This window comes from Cibotium barometz, chromosome 16 (genome assembly GCF_041138505.1).
Source record: "Cibotium barometz isolate CiBa-2024 chromosome 16, ASM4113850v1, whole genome shotgun sequence".
NCBI classification, from domain to species: domain Eukaryota; kingdom Viridiplantae; phylum Streptophyta; class Polypodiopsida; order Cyatheales; family Cibotiaceae; genus Cibotium; species Cibotium barometz.
The window spans coordinates 8,177,765-8,201,796 of NC_141061.1; the positions used below are offsets into that span (position 1 = coordinate 8,177,765).

Sequence of the window (24,032 nt, forward strand, 5' to 3'; positions counted from 1 at the left end):
TTTTATTTTCCATTCCATGATGAGATATGCCATGGACATTATTGTATCACTTTGGTCTCATAGGCCCATTGGGTCTTTAGTAGACGCTTGATATCTCTCTCTCTCTCTCTCTCTCTCTCTCTCTCTCTCTCTCAGGCAGGAGACAGAGGATCATGGTATGCACAGGTCACACATTGGTTCTCACAGCATGGCCTAGACATGGATCATCTACCACCATTCCAGTATGATAGGGATGCACCACATATCCGTCTCTCTCATAGTGAGAGGAACAGAGTATTGAGACAGGATCTATGGCAGCTCTATACACGAGAGACATGGATATCGCCTACACAGCCTCTTCCACCGAAGATGCTATACTACAGAGATCACTTCATGAGTATCACTGATGATGGATTCATAGAGAGGCCGAGATACATGGAGGGCTTTTTACCACACGGCTCCCGAGTGGCTATTGGTCAGCTCAGAGTTTCATCACACCGATTGGAGATTGAGACTGGCAGAGCAGCACGGATCCCCCGAGAGGAGAGGGTATGCAGATTGTGCAGAGAGGAGGTGGAGAGTGAGGAGCATTATGTATGCAGATGCAGAGCATATACAGCCATCAGAGAGAGATATCCCATTTTATTCAGAGAGCCACATTCCCTACGCCAGATCTTTGAGACAGCAGACCAGCGCATACTGGGGAGATACATTCTAGACATACAGCGCCACAGAGAGACATTATTACAGGCTCAGACAGCTCCAGAGGGGGGGCAACAGACACAGATTACTACATTTTTTTAGAGATCCATACCCCTCCCAGCCCCTACACGGCAGGGAATTACTCTTCAGAAAGCAAAGACACTTAGAGCCCGCAGGAGACAGAGGACACCTGGCTTTCGGACACCACGCCTATACCAGAGAGAGATGACAGAGATCAGAGCTCAGTTTCACAGAGAGGGTGCGGAGCGACTGGCTCGCTTCAGAGCACACCCAGGCATGTTCTTCAGGGAGCTGTGGACACCCCCTTCACTGATGTATACCATTTTATACCCCCAGTATGGTACAGGATGGAGCTAGCTAGGTTGCATATCACGATTGTATACTCCATGCATATAGCTTTGCATTCTCCTAGTAATAGAGCTCCATCCCCTGCACACCCAGATTCAGCTTTTTTATTCAGTACTTTTTCATTTTGTTGAGATGACAGAGGATACCCCATACAGGTACTCCGATTTGTCTCATAGGCCGAGTTCGGTCTTTTGGAAGACGTTAATAAAATCTTTCTTTCTTTCTTTCTTTCTCTCTCTCTCTCTCCATGATGAAATGCAATCCTTCTTTCTCTCTCTACGTCTCTTCCACCACGTTGGATTCAAATAGTTTGCCTTAACATAATTTTCTAGCTGCTATGTAGTGTGTAGCAGTTAGATGGATGTATTTCAATGAACAAATACTTTTCCTTCTATACTTTTTATGGATCCTCAATTATGTTCTCATTGTGCCTGATGAATGTATTTTGATGTACCACCATTGTCTTAGCTAGACATACATAAAGGTTCATTAAGACCATGTACCATACTACCATGCTCTAGAAGAGAGAAGAGGAGGAGAGAGAAAATGAGGAAGCACTGAGGGGTTGTAGACTCAAGCTGTCCAAGTGGCGGCAAAAGCTGCTATGGGGTCCACGCATTGAGGGGGAAAATCTTCAAACAAATCTGATCTGGGGCGACAAACGAGTGTTTTATGTTGGCATGCCATGGAAGAACACATGTAAACCACGCACTGTAATTTAGAAAGAAAAATAAAACATGTGAATAGCCCCCCCACCCCCAAAGTGATGAAACTCATGGAGAAAACTCCCCTATTGGAAAAGAGACAATCTCAACTAGAACAATATCAACCTGCAATGCATGGTAGGTTGGCTTCAAACTCCAAAAGGCAATCATAGGAAACATTTTTGAAAGACACATAAATTCCAAAGCCAAAAAACCATACCTGTGCTAATCGTGGACCCCGAAGCCTATCAAACTCACGATTCCTTCGCTCTGCAATCTGAGAGGAAGCATCCATCTGAAACATTGCAAACAGACCAAATCACAAATTAGACAAACTCTTCAAGGCATGTTCATAGACCTAGAACTAAGAGCAAAGCAACTTCACAACTGCCAACACCGAGGCAAAAAACCCTAAAAATTTACTTTCTAATTTTTTCCCAGAACAGATCCTTCTGTTAGTCAAATAGAGAACATCCGCTCACACGCAAGTTACATTTTTCTAAATAGACAGAATGTCCATGTAGAATGGGGCCACCCTCCATGGCTGGGAGCCTACAATGCCAAGTGATGCCACCGACTCCCCAATGAAGAGTCCAAGGCTCCAAGTACGAAACAAGGCTGCAGGGCACTGCTGCATGCTCTCTGAGTCCCTGCCCAGCACTCTAAGTACTTCTCAAAGGGTGTGGATGAGGCCCGTCCAGATAAAGCAGATGGTCTCTGCCAGCAGGGTGACTATGCCCTCCATGGCCTCACTAAACCACACCCGCCAGATGTGCCAAGTAGCAAGGCTGCTAATAAGCTCCCAGCAGTGATCCACGTGAGTCTGAAGGTCCAAGGTACTGCTTGAGCCATTGGCGGCAGTGATAGCGGTGATCCAACACCAAGTGACAACTGGAAAGGTTGCCAGGTTCGAGGTGAACAGACGCAGAATCCACACTAAACCTGTTGTGCCTTCCTGCAGTTCCAAAGGCAACATGGTTGGTGGAGCACCACACTATCTCAAGAGGTGAGGAGCCGACAACCGTGAGCCACCTAGACTCCTGAGTCCTGTGAGCAACCAGCCCAAATAGGAGAGTGATCTTCCTCCGAAAAAAGCTGTCCCAAAGCCTCTCCCAAAAGTCGAAGAGGAAGAGGGGGAAGATGTCGTGGGCTTGCCAATGTCGGGCAGCGCCATTGGTCCCGTGCAGCTAGATCTTCTGGACAAGTAGCATTGGAGGACTCCATTGCCCACTGGAGCACCAATGTTTTCCCTTCTTCAAGTACTGTATCTCTGCCAGTGAGCAGCTTCTTCCTGCAGTGGTGGATTCAGGCACCATAATTCCAAGGAGGGCGCCATGGGTAGCTATCAGACTTGGGGAGGACCGGGTGGGTCTCCTCAACATTTATGCCCTGAACTCCATGGCAGGTCGGGCAGACTTCTAGAGCACGATTAGGCAGGGCCTCCCTCAGGCGGATTTCTGGTGTATGGGGGGAGAATTCAATATGTTGGAGACCACAGAGAAAACACTTGGTGGTAGACAAGACACTATCTCTGGAGCTAAGCTGGCCGCTTGGGAGGAGCTTATTATCTTCACCATCAGGGGACAGAACCCTTGGCATCTCCCGGAGTTTGGGCATAATCAGGGAAGTCGGGCACAGCAACTATGAGTTTGGATACTGGGCTCAGTGAGATCAGGGTCATTCTCCAAATGGCAGCCCACTCCAGACTAGTGGAGTTTAGAGAGCAGAAGAGGAGACTCAACTGGACCCTTGCCTCCCTCCAGCAACTACAGGAATGCACCCCGGACAGCCCGTGGATTGAGGCGCAAATGGCCACAGCCTGCACTGAGATCAGCTCCTTAGAGGAGAGGAGAGTAGAGTAAAGTACAAATTCACATCCTCCACAGTCAGTGGGGGGAGTTGCAGGGTGGCTCTGACCGCATGCGGCAGCAGCGGGAAGCCTTCTTGAGGCTCTGCCGGCCTAGCCCTTTTCTCATAGATAGAGGTGGTGATCTTATGAGGGCAAAAGGACGAAAGAACCTAAGGTGCGAGAGATTAGAGCAAATCAACACAGCATGAAATGGATGAATGAATATATGTAAAATGTGTTAGAATTGTGCAGCTCTGTGTTCTGGGGCTTTACCATTTATCTGGGTATTTTATTGTATTTCTCCTATTTATTTGTCTTGTGAGCAGTCGGCCAGCCCTAGAGGCAGTCGACCAGCTCACTCATGCACTATATAAGGAGTTCCCCATTATTCACTCCATCCAATTCCCTTGCACATAGTTCAGCATCCAATTGCTAGCCATTGCCATTGTAAAGCTTCATTGCTGTTATAAAAGGTGATCTTTTCCAACTCTCTCATTCTACTTTGCACTCTCTCATATGTTTACTGTTTATGCTTCCGCCTGTGCTATCTCCTTCATGGTATCATACACTTAGGTCTTGGCTGCTCCAAACTCTGCACAACTGCCCACCTTTCCCTCCTTTTGCTGTGCGTTTTTCTCCACATCTCTCCCGGCTGCAGATCTATGACAATAGTGGCTGTGTTCCCCCAACAGTGCTGTGTTTTCAGGTCCAGCGGCTGGCTGTTTGCTGCAGGCCAGTTTTGGTGGCTGCGTTTTCTTCTACAAAGGCAATCCGGCCAGTTCACTTGGCTGTGTTTTCTTCTACAGAGGTAAAAGGTGGAGTTGTGGTTCTGTTTTCTACACCGGCATCTATTTTTTGGTGAGTTCTTTGCATTTGGTGCTGCCAGACGTGTGGCCCTACATTGTCTTCTTCCTCCACGAATCCTTGCCCTTCCGATAGGAGGTTCCCAATGGATCCTGGACTGTTTTTCTGCTGTCCCGCCTCTTTCTCTCTATGGTTTGAGAGGGGGCTGATTGTTCCTGGTGCCTCGCTTCGTTGGAAAGCACTTGAGAGAAGTGTTTGAGAGCTGAGATTTGTTCTTTGCTGCTGTGGATATGGCTCCCCCCTCTACAAACAAAGATGACAAGTTGAAAGGACCCAACTACGCTCATTGGAAGCTTCAAATGCGGGTCTCGTTCATCCACAAGGGTTTGTGGGACATTGTTCAGGGCACTGAAAGGAAGCCCGAGCGTCCTCAAAACTATAGGAGGTGGACTCGAGATCAGGAGGATGAATTTGCTGTAGAATTACAAGACTAGGAGAATCGGGACTCCAAGGCGCATTTTGTGCTTGTGCGGACCATCACCGAGGAGGTCTCACCGGCAGTGCAAACTCTCTCCAGTGCTCATCAGGTATCGTCAAAGTTGGAGAATCTCTTTGCACGAGATTCATCGATGAGAGCAGTTACCTTGCAAGGGTAGCTCTATGGCTTGTTATTTCCTAAAGGCAATTTCATGCAGTCTTTTCTCATGAAGGCCAAGGTTATCCATGACCAGTTTACTGGCTACGGGTGCTGCTTTGTCCTCTTCTCAGCTGGCTGCTCTTATCCTAACCAAGCTTCCTCCGGACTATGATGTTATTTCTCGATCTTTGCGGTGCCAGGTCACATCCACTTAGTTGGATTTTGATGATCTTAGCTCCCGACTTTTGGTAGAGGAGTCCGTTCTCATCTCACAGGGTACGTTGAAGGTGTCAATCAACAGTTCTGACTAGGCACTTTCCTCAGAAAGGTCGGAGTCACTGTTTCTCTTGCAGGAAGAGAGGACATCTGTCCAAGGATTGTTTGTCCAAGAAGAAGGACAAGACTAAGGGCAAGGCTTCATCTCAAAGAAAAGGCAAAGACACGACACAGGATAGTGATACAGATTCTAGGGCTCCCAGGTCACTTCCGGCTCAGGAGACCCCAGATGGTGTGCTTCTCTAGTACACATGTAGTTTCCCCCCATGTGCTTCCAGCCAAAAGAGGCTTGTGGGCGGGAGAGGGGGCTGATTACAGCTCCACCTACTGGTGCATGAGGACAGTGATTCGGAGTTCCAAGCATTAGACATCTGGCAGGACATGGTTATCTTTGGTACAGTAGAGATTATGAACTCGATATGTTCCAAGTTCATTGTTCGAGGCTTTTGGGACGTGATGTGTTCCGTCCACTGTTGGGGATTATGGGCGCGGTGTGTCCAACAGCTCATCATCTATTCTTGGAGTTCACTGCACACTTGTGTAGGAATTCATGGCCAAGCAAAGTTCCTTGCTATTCGTGGTGGCATCTTGTTTCGAGGAAACAAGATGGTGGGTGCTCTCTCCGAGGTGATTCCAGTATTCGTGGTGCTGGAGGGTCCATGGTTGCATCTTCATCGACTTATCTTCTTCCGACTCTTGCACACTATGAGTTGCAGAGGGGGTGTTAGAATTGTGCATCTCAGTTTTCTGGGCCTTTACCATTTACCTAGGTATTTTATTGTATTTCTCCTATTTATTTGTCTTGTGAGCAGTCGGCCAGCTCACTCATGCACTATATAAGGAGTTCCCCATTATTCACTACTTCATCCAATTCCCTTGCACATAGTTCAACATCCAGTTGTTGGCCATTGCCATTGTAAAGCTTCACTGCTGTTATAAAAGGTGATCTTGTCCAACTCTCTCATTCTACTTTGCACTCTCTCATATGTTTACTGTTTATGCTTCCACTTGTGCTCTCTCCTTCAAAATGGTGAATGTGATTCAGTACAAGAGGGCCTCTATGTGAGGCACTGATGAAGTGACCCTGAGGAAGTAGACCAGCAATGAAGCAAGGACGAAGTCACAGCAAGAGCACGGTCGAGGACGAAGGCTCATGTTGGGGATTGCGGTGGCACTCCAGGGCTATGATGCAAGGCTGCTGCTGAATGGATGCTGAGCAGAGCCTGCAAAAGGCAAGTCTGTGTGAGGACAGGGTGCAGCGCACAGGGCAGGGCAGCAGTAGTAGGAGCAGGGCTGCATAGTTGCAAACATTCTCGTTTGCAAGGGTATGCAAACATTTGCAAAGAATGCAGCAAACTCGCGTTTGCAAAGGCTTGCATTCTTCACTTCTTCCCAACATTTAAAAACGGGCGTCTAGCCAAAATTTGGATTCTTGCAAGGACAGAGTGTAAAAATTTGAGATTTAAAGGTGTTGTCTCAACCCTCGTTTCTATTTTCACTAACTTTAACTCTTAGTTTGTGTTCTCTATTCTTCTCCCATAATTAGTAATTTGGGCATAAGTTTCATGATTTTATCCATACATAATAAGGTCACGAATGCAACCTTGCCAAGGTTTGAAGCATTTTTTATCATACTTAGCATACTTGTATGCGAATGCAAAGAATGCTTGCAACTATGCAGGGTTGTGACCCGATCAATGGAGGGGGCTGCCGCGCACTAGCGGAAGCAGGGCACTGAATGCTGGAATTGTTGTGGGTGTGTAACAGTGCTGTGGGAGTAGGGCGCCGCACTGCTGGATGATCGATGATTGATTACCAAGGATGGGCAGCGCGAGTGCTTTATATAGCGCTGGCCCCCCACACAACCAGGTCGGCTGGCCCTGTCGGCCAGCCTAGCCAACCTGGAAAAAAACCTTTTTAGGCCTTTGTAAGGCCTTTTAATGAGGACCTTCTTGGGCCCCTATTGAGGACCTTTTTGGGCTGCCCTTTGGGCCTGATTGTCGGCGGTCGCACAGATCCCACTTGGCATTACAGACCACCTATGTGGTTTTCCCCCCCCCCTCCCTCCCCCTGCCCCTCTATGAGATAGCCTTCTCCTCGATCCCCGCCCCGTACATGGAGGTGCGGTTGTGTTTAGCCCTTCATGGCTGTTTTTTTGTTAACTAACAGAAGGATCTGTTTGCCGGAAAAAAAATTTCCATGCCGGAGCATCTTTCTGGACTCAGGTGGGAAACAAAGGCACTTGGGACTTCTTTGAGCAGAACAAGGCCTCACCACAGGAGGGATGGCATCCGGAGACTTAGAGGATCGAATGGCACCATTGTTTCTGAACCACTCCACATTTGAGCCATACCCATAGGCTTCTTCAATTCCCTCCACAACCGCACTCCCTGGAGATACAGGATGCGCGAGAGAGGGTCTGGCAGCACACATGAGGTGGTCCCCCAGGCTCTCCGGAGCTTCTTGTTGATGCCCTTCTCTTCCAAGGAGATTGCAAAGGCTTTGCAAGCACTCCCTAGAGGCAAGTGCCGAGGCGAGATGGGCATCCGAATCCTCTATTTCTTCGACACTGGGACCTCATGGAGGGCGTCTTCCACACGGCCTTCAATGAGATAATGAGCTCTGGATCTATGCCAGAGAGAGCGGCAGAGGGTTTGATTCACTTGATCCCCGAGGAGGGAGATGACAGGTTGGAGATTCGCCAGTGGAGACCTATCACCCTCTTGGGGACAGCCTACAAAATCCTTGCCAATCCCATCAGCAATCGACTACAGCCCCACCTCCCACATTTTTATTTTTATTTTTTTCAGGAAAGAGACTTCTATTAAGTATGAAACCCACCTTCCAGATTCGATCCATGCCAAGGAGCATCTTGGATAACATCTACACTTTTTGGGAAACGTCACCACCGCTCGTCTTCGATAGCAGCACTTGGTCCTTCCTTTGATGGACTTTGAGAAAGCCTATGATAGGGTGGATTGGGGCTTCTCGGACTACGTGAAGGATGGGTTTCCCTACTGCCTAGATCCGAGGTGTCTCACCCTCTACTCAGCCTCTCACAACCAGGTCCTGATCCAGGGCACTCGAGGCGAAATATTCCCACTTTCTCACCAATCCCATCAGAAATCGACTGCAACCGCACCTCGCAAATTTGATCCATGGCAAGGAGCATCTTGGATAACATCTACACTTTTTGGGAGGCATCACCACCGCTTATCTTCAACAGCAAGACTTGGCCATTCTTTTGATGTATTTCAAGAAAGCCTATGCCAAGCTTGGAGCTAATAATAGCACCTTTTCCACTTTTGGGGCAAGACCTTGCCGCTTTTGGGCAAGACAAGCTCGGCTATTAGGTCGCGATCGATATCAAATCTAAGCAGGACCTTGCCCCCCTCCTCATGAACATTCAGAAGAAGCTTTTATACTAAAGCACGACCAAGCTTTCTCTTGCCAACAAAGTAGTGGTAGTGAACAAGGTCCTTCTCGCTACAATGTGATACATCACCTCCTACTGGGCCTTTTCTAGGGCGTGTATTGGATAGGTACAGCGGTTGATTCGCAACATCCTTTGGGCACACAACAATGGCAAGCCGGCATAGGCCAAGCTGGCTTGGAGAATCATAATTCACACTTGCCTCAAAGTCGGCCTCGGCATTATTGATCCTTCTATGTAGAGCAAAGCCCTTCTGGGTAAGCTAATCATCAAAGGCCTCCTCCCAAGTGGTGAGCCCTGGTAGGACTTTCTCATGGTCGGTATCTCCGCCAAGACTCCTGTTCTTGGCGCTCCTTGGCCCCTGAGCCCAAGATGGATCTTTACAGAGATAGGACCCACAGCCTCCTAAGTCCAGCCTTCGAGGACCGCTTTGTAGCCATCCTTTTCCGAACTCAAGACCACATCTTTTCTACTATTCACCAATCTCCCCCAGCCTTGGATGACCACCAAGAATAGAGGAGTTACCAACATGGTAGAGGCTAGTTTACAGCAATAGAGCCTGCTCACGTGAAGAGAGGAGTCTAATTTATAGCTTTGGAACTCTCATGAGCTAGAATGGCAAGTAAAAGCTATAATGACAAGTGGAGAGCTGAGGTGACAAGTGTGAGGCCACTTCTCTCACTTTGATCCATCGTCGTGCCACACATCCCAATTTAAGAGATCGTTCCCACCCATAAACTTCATCTCTAAAAATATCTCAACTCGTAGACCTTCTGTCAAAGGTGCTTCAGCAAGTCCTTCCATTTGTAATGACGTGAACAAAATTTCCATTGGAATTGCCCAAAAATAGTAACCCTCCTAGATTTTAGGAGTGTGATCCTTTGTATTCCACCTTATTAGAAATGTATGTGAGCACCATGTTTCAATACTAGATCTCTTCCAAATCCTCGGGAGCTCGCCATACATGCTTTCCACTTGAGCTCCAATGCCCATTTGTGTGTCCAAGAAACCATCTCAAGCACTTAGACCATGCTTCATGCGCTAGATCTTTTGTATTGGAAAATCCCCCATTCCCAAAGCTAATACTTTCTAAATATTTAGACGTCTAAGAGTCCACCAAACCCCTTTCAAAATGGGAAATGTCTAGGCTGGTGACATCCTTCCCAACTTCTTAGAAGTTGGTGACATCCTTCCCAACTTCTTAGAAGTTATCCACAACTTTAAGCTTCAAGCTATATATCCAAGATATAATCATGTCCCAAATGAATGGACGAGACAAAACAGTCCCATAAGGCTAGATATCATAATCATGTCCCAAATGAATGGGCAAGACATAACAGTTCCATACGTCCACATATCATGACCAGATTCCAATCTACTGAAACTTGGCGTAGAGACAAGTTCTCCTGCCAACCATGCGTCAATCCACATGACCCTTGGTGTAGACATAAGTCTCATGCCAACCAAGCGTCATGTTCACATGACCCTTAGCATAGACATAAGTCCTATGCCAACCAAGTGTCATGTCCAGTCTACCACTTGCACTCCGTGTTGATACTCTAACCACACACCTTGGAGGAGAGGTCGGCTCAAGTGTTGATACTCTAACCACTCTACCACTTACACTCCGTGTTGGTCCTCTGACCACACACCTAGGAGAGCTGGGCTTAAGTTCACTCTACTACTTACACTCCGTGTTGGTACTCTGACCACACACCTTGTATGAGAGGTGGGCTCAAGTTCACTCTTACCACTTACACTCCGTGTTGGTGCTCTAAGCACACACCTTGTAACACGCACAAGCTCTGGGAGTCTTCTTTCAGCCCTAAACACCATCTAGAACATGCTGATGCAAAAAACGCAGACAAAAGGGAGAGTAGAGAGAGAGAGAGAGAGAGAGAGCTGGAAATTCAGTATATTCATATGGCACAAAAAGGTACCCAATTCTACAGCCCTAGGCTGCCTTGCATAAAAGGTGGAATACACCAAAATCTGTCCTACTCTAAGGACCCAACTCAAAAGGAGTTGAATGATCTATCCAATGAGCACATACGCCTATTTATAGGCTTCTTGAACCTTTGGAATGCTGGCCGACTGCTGGTCGGCCAGCCAACTGGCATACTTCTCCATTAAACGCTGAGCTCTTGCAGCCGCCTTCTTCTGGTACAGCCGCCTCCACTTTGTTCAGCCGACAGCCTCTTCCAAGTCTTCCATGCCTTGCACCAAGTCCAACACTGCCTCTTCTGCACTTTGTGCTCAAAATCCTAGCTCTAATCTGTTTTTATGGTTGCCCCTTCAGGATTAGTTCCAGGAAATGCCCATGGGCAATCATGCACATGACATCCCCCTCTACTAAACTTGATGATGGGATTCCAACTTGTTCTTGGATGACTGTCATCATCCCATTCTATTCCCCGAAGTCCCTCTGTCATCCATCCATCTCTGGCAACCCTTTTTCTCTAAAAACCCGGCCCGGTCTCCAAAACCACTCTGACTCTGAATAATATCTATGCATTTGTTCTATCCAGTCCCCAATCCATTCTTGCCCTGACTCTGAACACTGTCTTGGTCTTCATTCTTGAGAAATGAGTCTGGCACTCTCACATCACCCCTTGGAGGATAATCCTCCCTTGGGACCGTTGCCCGAGAACCTATCTAGCTCACAGGACTGCCATCCCCTCTGGCTTTGTGGAACACCACCAACAAACCTCTTGGGAGCTCTTCCCGATCTTGTGTTCCTTGCCTTGGGCTTCGTACCCGTGCACTTTTCTGTACCTTGGACCTGTACACCATCATATAAGACTGAATCAGTGTTTAGCTTTGCTGAGCCTGATGCTCTGATACCAATGTAACACGCAGAAGCTCTTGGAGTCTTCTTTCAGCCCTAAACACCATCTAGAACATGCTGATGCAAAAAACGCAGACAAAAGGGAGAGTAGAGAGAGAGAGAGAGAGAGAGAGCTGTAAATTCAGCATATTCATATGGTACAAAAAGGTACCCAATTATACAGCCCTAGGCTGCCTTGCATAAAAGGTGGAATACACCAAAATCTGTCCTACTCTAAGGACCCAACTCAAAAGGAGTTGAATGATCTATCCAATGAGCACATATGCCTATTTATAGGCTTCTTGAACCTTTGGAATGCTGGTCGGCCAGCCGACTGGCATACTTCTCCATTAAACGTTGAGCGCCTGCAGCCGCCGCCTTCTGGTACAGCCAACTCCACTTTGTTCAGCCGACATCCCCTTGTCTTGCAGCCGACAGCCTCTTCCAAGTCTTCCATGCCTTGCACCAAGTCCAACATTGCCTCTCTGCACTTTGTGCTCAAAATCCTATCTCTAATCTGTTTTTCTGGTTGCCCCTTCAGGATTAGTTGCAGGAAATGTCCATGGGCAATCATGCACATGACACACCTTGGAGGAGAGGTGGGTCAAGTGTGTAACATAAGATAAGAATCACTCATATAGATAGTCCTGGGGCTCCATAAACATTTATGCTACACATAGTTTATAGACATTTCGGCCACCACCAATAGTCGTATAGGCATTTCAACGCCAATAGAGATCCATAGAAACATCCTCAATCCATGAGTTGTCGTGTGCTCCATGAATCCAATACGTCTTAGTGAAGGGAGCCATAAAACCATATGATAATCATGTATACCATCGATACCAAGCTTTTCAACCATTGAAAATTTTTTCCTGAAACTACTCAAGGCAAACAATTCACCCTTCTTCTTGTATGCACATACAAGGGTAAGCACTTAACCAAAATAACACAAAACAAATAACAATGGCAAAGTACTTCTCTCTTGTTTGTCAAGTCCGTCATGAGTCCGGAAGAGATTTCTATGTGCTTTGATAGAATAACCCAAATTCCAATAAACAGGTCCAAGCACAAAAGCGAAGACTATGCTTTCAAAATAGATTACACGAATGCATATATCCCTAAGCCGAACATTCTTTTGCTCATGCTACTCATGATGCATGTCTACTTTGTCGGAAAGGATGACTTGAAACATGTTAAAGAGTAATCCGTTTTTGAGTGAGGCGAAGGGAGGCGGAGGCCAGAGCAAGAAGGGAAGGAAATGGCAGTGATGGCAATGAAGAGTGCGGGGGCAGAAGAGGAGGAAAGGCAGCGTGGGCAAAAGGGGAAAACGGGGGTAGCAAGAAGACAGGGGCAGCAGGGAAGCGGGGGCAGCAGAGGCAGGGAGGAGGCAAGGGCAGCAGGGGTGGAGGAAACAAAACAGTTTACTCATTGAGCTCTACCCAGGACAATAGTGCATGAGTTGGCCACGTAAGGAAGAAGCTGGTTCTTGATGGAGATAGACCCCGTGTCTCAGGATTGGAGACAAAAAAGCGGTGTACAGGAAAGGTGGGAGAGCTGAGTGGGGGAAGGGGGGAATCCAAGCAGTGGAGCCGGTTATCCAGCAGCAGAAGTCATAAATCAAGTCAATTTCTAAACAGGGAGTTACCAGCTCTTGTCCTGAGGCACGACAAACTTGTAATCCCATGATTTGCAGTGCCGGGGTGTAAAAGCGTGTGGCATCAAGCAGGTACAAAAGCTGGTATGCAAAAGATAGACCTGTTCAAAAAGTGCACAATTGGTTATCATCACAGGTGACACGTATCAACATCAACGTGACCAAACATACTGTCTATTCACAACTAGTTCCAAATGATACCCAAGTGTCACTCTGAGGAAGTGACGTATTTATAGAAAAACCTTATGAATGGTTCTTGAACAGTACCTTTACTGATAAAAACGTATGAGGTGACTTAAAAAGTAAATACAGGGAAAGTCAGTGTAATCAGCGTCATCAGTAGGCCAGAAGTTGGTTAGCTTCATATCTCGTCATCCTTTGGCAAGCTCAATCCCCCAAACAAGTTACAATGCTGCTGCTCCCTTCCCTACAATATTTTTATGGGGAAAAAAATGTCTGTAGGATTAAGGTGACCATCCTTGACACACTCAGTACAGCCCAGACTATCACAGTTCACACCATCCTTAGGCAGCGTTCGTCGAGGACAGGCTACCCACATGTCATGTGCACATACATGTACATGCTAATCTCAGGACTAATCCTAGAGTGCAGCCAGGTAAAGAAGGATTAAAGAGTGATTAGAACCACAAATTTGGAGCATTGTTTTGCTGTTTTGGCAAGGGGGTTTCAACCAGTGGAGGACATGGATGCTATTGGCCAGTACATAGAAGAAGAGGGACCAGTCGGCTGCAGCATATGATTAATTATGTCCAGGAGCTGGCCGACCAGCAGTCAGCCCACTTGGCCAACACAAGGCCTATAAATAGCCAAAGTGCTCATCGTTTTCAGCATTCAAGTCCTTTTGAGTTGGGTCATAGAACTAGGGTTTGTTTAGGTGTTTTACCTTTTCATGGAAGGCAGCCAAGGGCTGCAAGACAAATGTACCTTTTTGTACCATATGAAATACTGAATTTCCGGCTATCTCTCTCTCTCTACTCTCCATTCTGTTTGCATTTTTGCATCAGCATGTTCTAGATGGTGTTTAGGGCTGAAAGAAGCATCTCAGAGCTTCTGTATGTAACATTGGTATTAGAGCATCAGGCTCAGCAAGGCTAAACACTGATTCAATCCCATATGAAGGTGTACAGGTCCAAGGTGCAAGAAAGTGCACAGGTAAGAGGCCCAAGGCAAGGAACACAAGACCGGGAAGAACTCCCAAGAGGTTGGTTGGTGGTGTTCCACAAAACCCAAAGGGGATGGCAGTCCTGTGAGCCAAGAAAGGCTTTCGGGCAATGGATCCAAGGGAGGATGATCCTCCAAGGGGTGGAGTGAGAGTACCAACTCGTTTCTCAGGAATGAAAACCAAGACAGTGTTCAGAGACAAGGCAGGAACGGATTGGGGACTGGATGGAACAGATGCATAGATCTTCTTCAGAGTTAGAGTAGATTTGGAGACCGAGTCGGGTATTCAATGAAAAGGTTGCCAGAGCAGGAAGGATGACGGAGGGACTCCGGGGATGGAATGGGATGATCAAGTTTAGCAAAGGGGGATGTCATGTGCGCACACATGTACATGCTAATCTCAGGACTAATCCTAGAGTGCAGCCAGATAAAGAAGGATTAAAGAATGATTAGAACCACATATTTGGAGCATTGTTTGCTATTTTGGCAAGGGGGTTTTGACCAGTGGAGGACATGGATACTATCAACCAGTACACAGAAGAAGAGGGACCAGTCGGCTGCAGCATATGATTAATTATGTCCAAGAGCTGGCCGACCAGCAGTTGGCCAGTCCACTTAAATAGCCAAAGTATTCGACTCCTTTTGAGTTGGGTCATAGAACTAGGGTTTGTTTAGGTGTTTTACCTTTTCATGGAAGGCAGCCAAGGGCTACAAGACAGATGTACCTTTTTGTACCATATGAAATACTGAATTTCCAGCTCTCTCTCTCTCTCTCTCTACTCTACCTTCTGTTTGCGTTTTTGCATCAGCATGTTCTAGATGGTGTTTAGGGCTGAAAGAAGCATCTCAAAGCTTCCACATGTAACACCACAGGACCCCACAGTAGAGGCTGGCAGGATGGGATCAGTTCTGGGGAGCGTTCAGGCCACTAAACAGCTGCCAATGGAAACCATACAGGTCTGGCAGCTGTCAAGCAGGACAGACAGGTCTGGTAGGTCAGGCAGTACGCAGACCAGCCATGAAGGGGGCTTGATGACCTATAAATAGCGTTCCCACATCAATCATCAATCTTCGAGCCTCCGCAATCTCTATCAGCAACCAAGCAGTCACAGGAGCTCATAAGCGTGCATTGAAGGCGAAAACCAGCAGATTGTAGCCAGCATTTGAGAAAGCCTTGGTGTTTTTCATTGACTTGGTGTTTCTTCATTGGTCACCTTTTGCTAGGATTGACATTAATAGTCGAAAACAATCTTCTCTATTTTGAATCTTTTGCTCACGTATTCAACAGAATGCTTGTGTTTTTGGTTTCCATTGTCATTATCTCTCGGTTGCATATAGCCAATAGCCTTACATTTGGTATCATAGCTTACATCTCCTAGAGCCTTGGTTCAGCTAGAATCCTGTGAAAGTGGTTTCAAAGTGCAACCATAAATCACCAACAAGCTCTATCGGTGGGGTATGTGGATGCTCTACAGCTGGAAACCACTCTTGATTGTCCTTTCAGCTTAGGCATTCTGCAAAACTTTTCTTTTCTAGTTGCTTGATTAGGGGTCAGCGGCCACAGACCAGCAGATGGCAGCTTTGGCCCATGCATTGCACCAATTGGTGCAAACCTAATAATCAAAGCAGCTTTTAGTTCGTTGAAGTCAACCTTATGTTCAGGCTTGAGGGATCTAAATCATTGTCAGTTTTGCCATCAAGTATCAAGCCAAATGCACATACCTTTGTTTATCCTCTACTACAAATGGGACCTTTCCAGAAAGAGTTCAATACTCAGATGACAACTTTCCTAGGCTCATGGGGCTCCAAAATTCAACTTGAAAGAAGCTCGCTACTCCTGGAACAAGAAGAATGAGCACAAGGATGTGCTGGAGCAGAGAGGCACTCCGAGCATTGCTCTCAATCTCAATCAGAAGATGACAACCACACTGGAGGCAGCAAGTGGCTCCAATTTGTTCCAACTGCATATAGCTTTGACTCACTCCGCCTTGTTATGTTGGGAGGACTAGTTAGCATCATGGTGTTCATACTTGAAGCATGTCATCAGGCAATCCTGAAGGAAATTATCTCCATAAACTACCAAACGCAATCTCAAGACGCAATGGGAGAATTTCCATCAAAAACAAGGCGAGCAGGTACCTGACTACCTGGCCAGCTTCAAGAAGCTGTTGCACTCATGCAGCCCTGCTCCCACCTGCATTCAGTTGTGAAAACACTTTGTCCCAGGACAGTCTCTCTGATAAAGACTGCACATCTGGACCAAAAGCCTGTAAATTGTACCATCTGAGAAAAAATTGTCACAAGCTCCAGCCTCAACCAACCAAGCAATGGGATACTAGACAATGAAGTAGGGATTTATGGGTCACATGCTGCAACTTTTGAGGGCGGAAAGATGCTCTTTAGGGAGGAGAGCATCAATGAACAATCTCAACTACTAATATCATACTGATCACCCGTAGAAAAAGTGTGACCAGCGGTATCCTCTAAAAGTCTGTGATTTCATGTTCACGAAACCGTGACTGTATCTCTCCCAGTTAATTTCTCTCCAAGTGGAGACTCTAAATTACATACATTTACCATTTTTCATCAGAAGATAAGCAAATGAATCCACTGATGCCCCCAATATCTAGGCCTTTCTGTATCCCCTAATATCATACTAAATGGTCTCTAACATGAGCTTTTGGGACAAGGGAGGACAAGCAAGCAGGAATCTCTTTTAGTAGAAGCCAAAATAGTGACACATTATTCTCCATGACATCAAAGAAAAAATATAATACCTTCGTGTGTTGCATGAATCCATGGATACATTTTAACAAGAGCAGCCATCAACTTCTGTCTAAAGGAACCACCCAAAGCACCATTCTCTTCAGATACAGAAACAATCTCTGTGGTTTCCATTTCCGTGCTGAATGTGTCCCCATCAACTTGATCTATGTCTCCTCTTCCCCATAAGGCTGCATGGAGCATGCTTCCCCTTTGAGCATCATAAACAGCCTGAATTTTTGATTTCAAATAAGGCAGGCCTACCTGCAAAAATAAAACCACCTTGGTGTAAGATGCGGCATTGACTACTTCAATCAAAAAATTGGGTATGCTATCAAATTACCAGGAATAAAAGTGAAAGAATTCTCTGTCTCCTTGTCATGAAAACCTTCTCTGTAGCTTGGTTCTTCGGATGTGAGGGAATGCCAACAGGCCTTCTGCGCAAACCATACAGTGATTCTGCAAAAGAGGCATCTGTGCACACATGGAAAGCAATATAAATGTACCTGTGCGGACTTTTACACTTTGTTTTAACCATGCAATATATTGAACTCATCAAATGTATAGTGGACATCCAAAAAAAGATGGGGCAAAGGAAGATACCAGCTGTTCGGAGGCTGTGTGCTTCAAGCACAAGCATAAGAAGACCGAAAGCTTCATCGCTGTGGTCTAGAACTTTGTGGAGAATCGGTCTTCTTTGTGCCAAAACCTGCACATAGATATGCTGGATAGGTTAGAGTTCCAGCAGTAGTGTCGTCGTCTAATGGCAAGATCTCATGTGTGACATAACACTGCAAGTTGATCTAAGATGAAAATTTCACATGTTTACTGTGGCATTTTGTCATTATTGTTGGTGAACTAAGGATTTTCCCTGCTGAAAACAGGGTAGCCACCCCAGTTTACTGCAAGATGCCCTCAATAAGTACAGTTATAGTGGTACAACATTGCTTCATCTCTCATATTAAATGTTGATTAACTCTAATGCTTGACAAATACCTAACACTGAGACATATGGATGCTATCAGAGAAAAGATGTACTTAATATCAAGTGATGCAAAAACTGACCCCCATAGAGTAGAGCAAAGCTGCTCGCAAACTCGCAGGGAGTTGCTGGGCCGCTGCCATCTCGAAGAAGGTCGGCCGGCTGCCCTCCACTCCACCCACTTGCATCAACATTGTGCAAAACCTTCCTTTTCCACCACAATGCTTCCCTTTGTTCCACTGAAAAATAAATGTATTTATTGAGCTCGCATACATACTAATGCCAAAAAAATCCCCCCCCCCCCCCCAAGGAAAAAAAATGAATAAACACAAGGAAAAACTTTAGGAAAAATAAAATCCAAGAGAATGGTGATGCATTCCAAAATTTCAATCACAAAAATAAAATACAGAAGAATTTTCTGCTGATTTTTGCTGTTGTTCGGCAAAGAAATTAATTGAGACAAAACATGAAAATTTGATACCGCACTAACCTGGCCAGAATGATCCAAAGAAGGCTTTGACGTATTTGAGAGCGTTAGACGCAGAGCTCCTTGCTGTGCAGACTACCTGGTTCCGTTCCATTTGTCTTCATGGCTACGCTAATGTACAGGCTTACGCTTAGAATCGATTTTTTTCTGTAGAGTCGAAAAGCAAAGACGTACTTCTTTAGAATAGTTTTTTTTGGACAATAGTTATATTTTTTTATTTTTTTATTTTTTTATTTTTTTTCAAGAGAAATTACAAAATCATATCCACAAACTCTATTCCTTGCTTTACAAAAACTGCCCCCACTATTCGAGTTGTATACATACTTCAATCATAGCTTCACATGTGCAACCTTTGGGAGACTGCCTCTCCAATATATCACCTTCTATCCAAATTTTAATTATTGGCCTAGTTCCCGAGGGTTTTCAATAAATGTAGCATATGTAGACAGATTGCTCCTCTTTTAGATAACACCTCTTTGTTTTTGGCCCAAACTTCAATGGTTTTGTTTTCACATCCGGCCCTGTATTAGGATGTGATGATGTTTACCGAATAATAATGGATTAAAGCAATTAGGATATGATGATGTTTCAATGGTTTTGTTTTCACATATAGCCCTGGCCCTGTATTAGGATGTGATGATGTTTACCGAATAATAATGGATTAAAGCAATAAAATCATCATACCCCTAATAGGACGGTTTTAAGTTCACAAATGTCCAAAGCCTTCTCACCGTGAAAGTGTTTAGATTATAGATTCTGGTCTTTTTTATGCATGAGTTATGCTTCTTTGGTTAAAAGCATGATGTAACGGTTCATTCTCCTTTTTTTGCTTTCTTAATTTAATATATAATCGCCTTTTATATTTCTTTTTAAAAAAGATAATATATATTATGATATCGTATATGTAAATGATAACATCTTTTTAATTGATATATTATTATTATAATTTAGTGATATTATGTTTTCTCTTTACATGTATCGCATTCCTAAGTAATGAAAGATAATTGTTTTTTCAATGGCACTTGATATTATTGCATATATTAAAATAAAATCAACAATAATGTGTATGATATATTATACTATTGTATATGTATATATACATTATGACAGCATCTTATTAGTTATATATTATTATTGTATAATGTAGTGATATTATTATGTTTTTGCTATATGTATATAATGTATTAGTCCATACACTTTATTATATATTAAGTGATCAAAGATAATTATTTATTTCACTCACACCTACATATAATGTAATACATACAGAATGGCTTCTTTTCCTCTAGAAAACCCTAGCTCCTAGGTTGCTTGGAAGACTTTTATAATTTTCTTGAATGAAAAGAATCATAGAAGTTTCATGTGAAGAATGATTGGTAATAGTGTAAAATGTCATTGTTTTGATGAAGCATGCAATTTACCGAGCTAAGGTATCATAAAAGAGGAGCAATTACTAACTTTTTGAGAAAAATCACATGATCCCACCAGCATGTTTATCCAAAAAAATACGGATATATCATTAAATTATATATTTTTTACATTCCAAGAAAGACCCTAAACTAGTAATACTTGGACATGCTCATTTTTAGAAGTGATACTCCCCTGGTTACAGTGAATACTAGCATTGTTTGCGACTAACCAGTCCATCCCAAGGATCCCATCATAAATGCCTAATGGTAGGACTCTAAAATGGCCATGAGTTTTTTCACTACCCAATTCAAAATCAAGGTTTCCTACAAAGTGGTGAGATACTACTTCCTTTCCATTAGCTAGTTCTACAACCATTTTCCTTGTTGGTTTTTGACCTAGGTTTAATTTATGTAAACACCTTACAAAAATAAATGAATGGGTATTGTCGCAATCAATCAAAAGCTGGAATGGCTTACCATGAGCAGCTTGGGTTTGAATAACACCAAACTGCTCATTAGGACCTTGATGCTCTATTGTCGCATGGATGATGGCATGCTCTTCTTTGGCCATTTCCAAAGTTGGTTCTTCATTTATAGCATAGCCACAAGCAACTACTCTGCGATCTCTGACACCACCTCTTGTACCTTAGTGGCGGATGGGGGTTCCACGACTTTTATTTGCTCGACCACTTTGAGGAAAGGATGTTGCGAGATTGGGGCAATTGTCTTTAAAGTGTCCAAGCTCATAGAAGCACCCAAGGGCCTCTCTAGTAGAAGCAGTATATACGTTCTAGGAACAAAGAGGTTGGTTGGCCGACCTCGGTTGTAGTTGGGAGCGTTTAGCGGGGGCTTCTTGTAAGACTGGTCCTTAGGGTTTGATTCATGGTGAGATATCTTCTGGGACCTAGCTTTGCCATAAGAGAATTTAGCTCCTTCACAAGAGGTTTGGCTCATATGAGAGCATCTTGCAATTTACTTGGCTTGATTGCTTCCAGCAGCAAGAATCCAAAGGTTGGCGAAGCAGGGCACCTGCTGGGAGGTAGTCATGGATGGGGCATACTTTCGGAGAGTGATGAACTTAGGGTAGTACTTCTCCAAAGTTAAGATGAGTTTATTGAGGCTAAATAACTCATTCATCTTAATAGACTCATGAGATGGGAGAAGATATCGCTCCTTCCTAGCTTGCTTGATGTCATCCTAGGTTTGGGAGTGTTTGATAACTTCCGCAACACCATTGCTTCCACCAGAGCTTAGCGTCCCTAGTGAGGCAAAACCGTGCAAGCATGGATTGGTTGGCAGCTCCAGTACCATAGGGCTAAGAAGTAATTGTCCATTTCTTCCCCCAGAGCTTAGCGTCCCTAGTGAGGTGAAACCGTGCAAGCATGGATTGGTTCGCAGCTCCAGTACTGGCAGGCTGAGAAGTAATTGTCCATTGCTTCAATCTATACTTCCACATCCTTCTCAATTTTTTAATCTTTCCCTTTAAAGGAGGGAGGTTGCATCTGTTTGAGTAGGAGCTTCTTCTCGTAGGTGTATGTGTATAGCACATTGGGGGGAGAAGACCAATCATCTTGGCCATCATTTGCAAGAGTAAATTTAGGATCATGAGACTTATACTTTACACTACACTCATGATATAAAAGTAAAACCTTGAAATCATTTTCTTTCTCAACTCAAATATTTACAAGGGCAAGATTGATTATAAGGATTGAGACTAATGTATTTACTCTTGTTTATCATAAAAGAGACTTCTAGGCTTAACTAGGCCATAAGACTCGAGCGGTTTACGTAGGTGAAATATAGGGGTTCCACTATGGTTTCTAGGATATGAAAAATTGATGGTAGGGGAGGTAGACTATGGATTGCATTGCATTCCATAACAGCTACTCAGTCGGCGGGTTGTAAGACTTGCATTACTTGGTCATACACCAAATGATTCTATGGTATATGGCTCCCTTCTATGGTCAAATAACTCTCTAATCTAGGGGTACCCATAAACCAGAACAAGCAGAACATCTTTAGGTTTTTGATCTAACAAACCCGCTTCAAATTGATGGTGAGATTCCCAATTCGGTTTGCTCGGATGATGAAGTACCTCGGCCCACAATTCCAAAAGTGGTCTCTACCCTACCCTCTTTGGATATAAGAGGGATGAGAGAGGGATAACTTCTCGAGTATTTGCATCATCATATCGTGAAATTCGAAATTCGAAGAGCGACAAGCTGTCTGGAAGACAAACTGGCAGATTAGGAATCTAGAGTCAACATCTTCCTCCTCCAATAATCATTCATTCACCAAATCAAGTTGTACCAGTAAGGTATTTTATTAAGCAACATGTAATTGAGTTAAAACATACACTTCAAAACAACTCTAAATAACAATTCCTAGGAACTAAAACTCTGCTCTAATACCAATTTTAAGGTCCCCAACCTAAAAAGGAAATCCTTAAGATAGTCTACTAAGTCTTTGAAAGAATTTCCTAGTCATTTGTTGACACCTGGATCGTGTAGAGATACGAGAATATGACTACTAGGTAAGACCTAGCTCTATCTCACAAGGGAAGCATGGTCTCCTAAATGATTCTTAAAACCCATAGAGTGATCGAACTGTCTTGGGCAACCTCTATCCTTGATTCTTAGAAACAACGCCCTTTCCCCCATCTATGCGAGTCATGCCTGTGCTGACCTAGTCCTCTAGAGTAGAATTGCTTAGGGAATTACTTACCTAGTGTAGTATGATTGATTAGCTTTGTTGGAAAGCTACCGACTAATCGGGTCCACCCGTCCATAGAACGACATAGTCTCAAGGCGATCCACCCTCCCACTTTCCACCCAACTCACCCGTACTTTTGGTTTTCTAATTAATCCAACCACACTATGTGACTATATATACAAGTTCATTAATTAGGGATCTTATACAGTGTTCATTAGAACAACCACTTAACTGAGAATAATGATACAACAATACTAGAAAACAAGGGACTTAACTAAGAATAATTACAAGGGTTTGAATCCAACTATAGCCATAATTACACCTTCCAGTCTCCATAGACTAGGTAGTCCCTACTATGAGACCATACACCTCGTCGTTTGGTAGTAGTAGAGGCAAGGACTCAAGCTGGCCTGTTGCCCTCTCAGGCTCCGTCGCTTGATCCTCTCGCTCCTCGGAGGGATGTCTATGTGCTAGGGTGGGTTTAATCACTACACTAGCTTAGGCCCGCAAAACTAGGTAGCATCATAAGCACAAGAACATGGTTAGCATCAAGGCGGGGGAAGCTATACCTATACTTTAATTTAAACAAGATATCAACACAATAGTTTAACCCAATCTCATAAGATATGATAAACCACATTATCTTTTCTTGAATCAAAGGAATGAGAATGCAACAAATTTACAAGAAAATACATTTTTACGTTTAGATGAATATGGAAGCCTATATTCTCAAAACAAGGAAAAATAGCATCCTTTATCTTTCTTAATTAATGTTAAGATTAAGGATTTACCTAACTCTTAATCTAAAAATCTCCTTTTTCGATGATTTTTAAGACAACTTGGCCATTGCCTCCATGAGGGACTCCTAAAGGAAGAGATGGGGCGCCATTGCCTCCATGAGGGACTCCTAAAGAAAGATATGGGGCCGCATTCAGAGAATCCCCTCTTGTGTCCTTGTCGTGCACGCTTCCCAAGGCAATATTTTGATGTCTTCAAGGATGACCCATACTGTCCACTCTCTTTTAGCTTGCACAATCACAAACTCAACGATCTAGATGGATCACAATTTAGAGTCTGTTTGCTCACTTTATGAGCAAAAGACTCACCCATGGGGAACCACCTCTTAGGGCTAGAGTATACTTGCTTAAGTTTCTTTATAAGAGGGGGAAAAAGTAGAGTGCCCTTAAGTGGAGAGTAAGGCTGGCTGGAAACAAGACCAGAGGGCTGGGGGAAGGAGAAGGGTTCTCCCCTTGAGTCTAT

General features: G+C 44.5%; 1 protein-coding gene across 1 annotated transcript in view; it reads right to left on the reverse strand.

Moving 5' to 3' along the window:
- Positions 1 to 18,996, reverse strand: part of PEX12 (peroxin-12) — a 32,952-nt gene extending 13,956 nt beyond the window's left edge. The window contains exons 1-7 of the mRNA XM_086810169.1: positions 18,655 to 18,996; positions 18,248 to 18,403; positions 17,786 to 17,891; positions 17,526 to 17,656; positions 17,197 to 17,446; positions 13,229 to 13,338; positions 1,975 to 2,049 (exon numbers count right to left, since the gene is read on the reverse strand). Coding sequence (XP_086666295.1) covers positions 1,975 to 2,049; positions 13,229 to 13,338; positions 17,197 to 17,446; positions 17,526 to 17,656; positions 17,786 to 17,891; positions 18,248 to 18,358 — 783 coding nt within the window. The 5' untranslated portion in view covers positions 18,359 to 18,403; positions 18,655 to 18,996. The remainder of the gene's footprint in view (positions 1 to 1,974; positions 2,050 to 13,228; positions 13,339 to 17,196; positions 17,447 to 17,525; positions 17,657 to 17,785; positions 17,892 to 18,247; positions 18,404 to 18,654) is intronic.
- Positions 18,997 to 24,032: the final 5,036 nt, after the last annotated feature.